Here is a 6,000-nt window from a genome sequence, read left to right as displayed (position 1 = left end):
AGAGCATGAGGTGAGGAGGACCTTTAAGAAAGTGAATATCAGGAAGGCAGCAGGACCGGACGGTATCCCGGCCGCTTCCTAAAAGTCTGTGCCGACCAACTGGCCCCGGTATTCACTGACATATTCAACTTGTCCTTAGAACATGCTGTCATCCCCACCTGTCTGAAGAAGTCCACCATTATCCCTGTACCCAAAAAATCCATGCCCACTTGCCTCAACGACTACCGCCCTGTAGCTCTCACCTCCATAGTGATGAAGTGCTTTGAGAAGCTATGGGCTACATCTGTTCCTCCCTCCCCATCAACCTGGACCCCCTGCAATTTGCATATAGCCCCAACAGGTCCACAGAGGATGCCATAGCCCATATGCTGCACACAGCAGCATCACACCTGGACAAGAGGCAGGGGAACTATGTGAGAATGCTATTCATTAGGGGTGGCCGGGTTGCGCAGCGGACTAAGCATCTGTCTACCACCATAGAGCCAGTGGGATCGAATCCGGCTGTGGTGCCTTCGCCGACCGTCCACACTAACACAATTGGCAGTGTTAGCGGGTGGGAAGCCGGCGTGGGTGGGTCCTGGTCGTTGTAAACAGCGACTCCTACAGTTCGGTCGGGGCGCCTGCACAGCAAGGGAAGGATCTGGGAGAGGTAGTGTGACCTTCCACACGTTACACTCTCCCGATGAGAGTCCGCGCTGCCAGGTGAAAATAAGCGGTGGGCTGGCTACACATGTGTCGGAGGAAGCATGTGATAGTCTCCGCCCTCCCAGACCGACGGTAGGGGGTAGAGTGCGCAACGACCAGGAAGGGGAGTGGGAATTGGCATAACCCGACTAACATTGGGATGGGAGAAAATCGGAAAAAGAAGGGGGAAAAAGATAATAATAATAAAAAAAAAAAAAGAGAATGCTATTCATTGACTACAGCTCTGCATTCAATACCATAGTCCCCTCCAAACTCGTAGCCAAGCTCAGGGACCTGGGCTTGAACTATGACCTCTGCCAGTGGGTCTTGGACTTCCTGACGGGAAGAACCCAAGTGGTAAGAGCAGGCAACTGCACCTCCTCATCCATCACCCTCAACACAGCTGTGCCGGCCGGCCTGGAAGAGGTAGAGGATCTGGCGCGGTGGTGTCAGGAGAACTGCCTCTCCCTGAACGTCAGCAAAACAAAAGAGATGATTGTGGACTTTAGGAGGATGGGGGCCAGGGACTACCGCCCCCTCAGCATCGACAGGGCACCGGTTGAGAGAGTGAACAGCTTTAAGTACCTCGGAGTCCACATATCCGAGGACTTGACATGGACCACACACATTGACAGTGTAGTGAAAAAGGCACGGCAACGCCTCTACTTCCTTAGGCGCCTAAGGAAGTTCAAAGTGAGTCAGAATATACTCAAGAACTTCTACTCATGCACAATAGAGAGCATCCTGACTGGTAACATCACCTCCTGGTTTGGGAATAGCACCGCACAAGACCGTAGCAGACTACAGAGAGTGGCCCGTTCAGTAGAATGCACAATTGGAGGTGGACTTCCCACTCTCCAGGACATTTACAACACGCGTTGCAGGAGCAAGGCTGAGAGAATAATCAAAGACTCTAGTCACCCAAACAACTGCCTCTTTGAACTGCTGCGGTCAGACTCAGAAGGAGCTTTTATCCCCAGGCCATCAGGATGCTCAATGACAATGACACTATTTAACAACCTATCATCTACACTCACAGCACACACATCCACACAGACACACACACACACACACACACACACACACACACACACACACACACACACACACACACACACACACACACACACACACACACACACACACACACACACACACGCACGCACGCACGCACGCACGCACGCACGCACGCACGCACGCACGCACGCACGCACACACACACACACACACACACACACACACACACACACACACACACACACACTCACTTTAAATAAACCCTCACTGTAACACCCACTTTACTCACTTTAAATACTTTATATTTATTAACAAAGAGATTTGCACTACAACTCATACCTCATTGCACCTTACCCTAAGTTGTACCTGATCCCATTGCTGCATTGTACCTCCACTGTTACTCTTTTTTTACTCTGTACAGTATATGTATATTGATTGACTGAACAGTTTTTGTTACGTACTCTTGACTTTTTCTATTGCATACTTTTTATCTATTTTTATCTAGCATACTCTCAGGAGCTCATACAGAAACAAGCATTTCATGGAAAAGTATTCTGTATTTTACTATGACAACTATTAGAGAAACTTGAACTAGGGATGCACCGATCCAACTTTTTCAGTCCCGATACCGATACTGATACCTGGGCTTTGGGTATCGGCCGATACCGAGTACTGAGTACCGATCCGATACCCATTGTTCAATTAATAAACTGTGTGCCTCACTGTTAGGCCTTTCACACCGGAAAATGACGGAGGCTTTAGTTCGGCCCTCTAAGAAAACACTGAGCAATGATTTTTCATGTTCCGAACCTATTATTCCCGACTGTGAACGCGCCGGCCCGTTCTAGATTACATTCAGGAGCCGGCTCTGGCACGGAGGCCGGCTGGTGTGAAAGGCCTACAGTATGTGTGGAAGAGACTGGGATCATTCTTTTGTGCAAGGCAACGTCAGGCTTGACTTAAAACATTACTTTCCTAACTTAGTGAAACAAAATTAACACATAGATATAAATGTACTGAATTGTTATTTATTATTAAAATTAAATAACGATTTTTTTTAATTTAAATAAAAAAATATATATATATTTTAAGAAAGAAAAGATTGTCTCCGATACCCGATCTAGCTATTTTAGTCATATCGGAGCCGATATCCGATATATCAATATCAGATCGGTGCATCCCTAATCGTAACCTTCCTTAACCATAACTTAATGATACACGCTGCCTCACCATAGATCTTGAATCGCGCCTCATGCGAGAAACCCTTCAATCACTATATCTAGTTCTTCTTAACGAACCCAACACTCTCTCTGCTGACTCCGGCATGGGGTGTAGCTTACCTAAGCCACTGGCTCTCTCTGTTGCCCTTCGATGACACTGTTAATCTCTAACGCTGGGGCGTAAAGGCCTTGGATCGGGTTACAGACACCAGCGAGAGACACCTGGTCATAAATAGGTCGCTGGTCATGAATTATTAGCAAGCCGGTAGGGTGTAAGTGAGTTCCACGGGAGGCAAGAACCGACCGGTCGGAGGAAACACAACAGAGTCGAGAGAACCAAGGATGGACATCTCCGTTCTGCCCAACAACAACCACCCCGAGAAGTTTCTCCAGCTGGACGTGGGGATGCTGCCCGCCACCCACGGAATGTTCCAGATCGGGGCGGCCATGTCGGGCCAGAGGCACTGGCACAACAGAGTCTACTCCCAGGTGGGTCCTCCTCCTCCCGTCATGAGCTTAAAAAAAAGAGTGTCCGTTTTAATCTACACAGTGGTCTTGTTTTAGCTCTGCGCGTTAGAACGTGGCCTGTTCCCACTTGGGGCGGTATGCGGTCGTGGTGTCTATCATGGAAGAATCACATGTTCACAACAATGTACACAGTTTCCTCCCCCTCAAATTTATATATTCTCTTTTAGAAACGCTGTCTGTAAATAAACAGTATACTATATATTTGTATACTGTATCTTGTATGTCATAAAAGATGTAGCGGTAGGCCTACTGTATATCAGTATGTCATAAATGTCACTATGAATTGAAAATGGGGGACCCTGATGTAAACAAGACGAAAGTCTTTCTCTGGTCTGCATCCCCTTAACAATTGTGTGTATTGAGCTGTACTGTATTGTACCCATTCTGCAATCTGTTAATAAAATGTTCAATCAATCAATCAAACCCTCTTACATATCTTGTGCAATGTTTAATGTAATATTCCTTTATTCCATTTACAATAAACCAGCTTACTGGCATAAATTCTCTGGCGTACAGAGAGCCTGTTTTGTCTGGAACAACTCTTAACGACCAACTCTCTCATGACAGAATATTAGGAACTCAGGTCCCGTTAGCCAGGTGCAGCTTATCAATATTCATCCCCACACTGTTATGAGAACTGTCTTGACTTTCATTCTGTTTGCAAAACCTTGATTTCTTTTATCATAAGGCTGAAAGTATCCTTGGCCTCGTGGCTTCCTCTCTCTGTATCGAACTGAGACTCTGTGCTCAGAATAAACTATCCTATCCATCGACTCAATCTCAAAAGTTCACCGGACTTGGTAAAAGAATGTTACACCAAATGGCATATTGTATTGTATACTGTGATAGCAGAATAAAGTAAGTGGTTATCGGGCCAGTCAACTTGGATAATAATCATGTGAAACGACGCAGATCAAAGATGAAGAGACAAAGAAACATCGATAGCGTTGCTTCTTGACTAACGCCGTAGCACCTATTGTGTTTCTAATGAATTATTCATGTTCGGAGTCGTGTCATCCAGGGTCGTGCAGAGACCTTTAGAGAGGGTCAGGGGCTCAAATTGTTTAAAGGGCACATGTATCAAAATGTTAGAAAACCAACTACAGCATAACGTAACCAGCCAAACTATAGTATTATCAACCAATATTCAAAGAATGTAACACGGAATCTCACAACAAACTGCATCATACTATATGATTACGCCTTAGAATAGTTTGGGATTAATTTAAATGTATTATAATTATTATTATTTGAAGATTCCTCAATTGCAGACGACTCTCAGGCTGCTAGAGGCCGTGAGTAGTTGGTGGACCTGGACACCGCTTACAGCCCCCGCAGAAAGTGACAAGAAACAGCAGACAAGAAAGCACTGCTGCTGTGCAGAGAGCAGTCCCAAGCTGTACAGTTATGAATATGGCTGCACTGTATGTATCTATGCTGTAATGTAATATATAATGAAGCAAATACAATACAATAATATATTTTAGCTGACGTTTATCAGTAAACAGTAATTTTTTTGGTCACTTACGGTAAATGGTTATTCATTGCAAGGGTTCATTTATATAAGCTCTCTTATTTCTTGTTTGGCGCTTGCTGGTGTATCAGCTGTCCTACCAGCGTCATTACTTTGACCAGTTCCGCGTTGCGTTCTGCGATCTGATTGGCCACTGACGTTTCTGGTCATGTGACATCTGCGCCAATCGTGTGACGCCTGTTTTTATCACCGGTTAAGCTTAGGCACTCTTTCGAAGTTGGTTAAGGTTAGAGTTTGTCTTAGAGCAGGGCGATAGAACACCAGCCCTGATTCCAAACTCTAACCTTAACCAACTTCGAAAGAGTCGCCTAAGCTTAACCAGTGATAAACTAGGCGTTAGGTAGTTTGCAGGCTGTTCAACGCGGAAATAGGCGCAGAAACAGGCGTCACGCGATTGGTGCACATGTCACATGACCAGAAACGTCAGTGGCCAATCAGATCGCAGAACTCGAACGCGGAACTGGAAATGGGTTGGTAAAAGTATAGACGCGTCCTACCAGGCCTCTGTTGTGGGCCAGCTGTGGGTGCACAGTCCCCTGCAGTCAGTCCTGTCCCCATGTGTGCATCCCTACGCACACAAACACACCAGCCTGGAAATGTGTTCGCAAACATGTTATTAGGACATTTTTAAGTTGATGGGGAGCTAAATGCGACCATTTCAAAGTTCTCACAGGGACACAGAAACTTGGTGAGTGACTTCTCAAGTGGGTTGCATGGGGGTAAAACTAAGTGAAGTATTGCTTTAATCTTCACAATCAGACCCACTATACTAGCTGGCTGCATGTGGCAACAAGCAAACAGATGATGACCCGAATGCTTTGAAACAAATTGAACTCACCACCACCACACCAGGGGCGGATTTAGGATTGTAGGAGATCCGGGGCTTAGCCCAGATGGGCCCCCTTTTTTTTTTTTTTTTTTTTTTTTTTTTTTTTTGGGCAGGCAAGGGTTGAATTTAATGAACCTGTATGTGCAATTTCCTGCAATATAGAGCCTTCAATCTTGACCAATAAAGCT

The 6,000-nt window shown here is 45.7% G+C and overlaps 1 protein-coding gene across 1 annotated transcript in view; it reads left to right on the top strand.

Annotated features, from left to right (window-relative positions):
* Window positions 1-3,263: 3,263 nt before the first annotated feature.
* Window positions 3,264-6,000, top strand: part of minar2 (membrane integral NOTCH2 associated receptor 2) — a gene marked incomplete at both ends in the record, with an annotated part of 31,009 nt that continues 28,272 nt past the window's right edge. Inside the window, one exon of the mRNA XM_084325959.1 lies at window positions 3,264-3,410. Coding sequence (XP_084182085.1) covers window positions 3,264-3,410 — 147 coding nt within the window. The remainder of the gene's footprint in view (window positions 3,411-6,000) is intronic.

Source organism: Notolepis coatsorum, assembly GCF_963971535.1.
Source record: "Notolepis coatsorum genome assembly, chromosome: 12".
In the NCBI taxonomy this organism is placed as follows: Eukaryota; Metazoa; Chordata; class Actinopteri; order Aulopiformes; family Paralepididae; genus Notolepis; species Notolepis coatsorum.
Note: the sequence above shows the minus strand (reverse complement) of the source record. Positions and strands in the feature narration are given on the sequence as shown.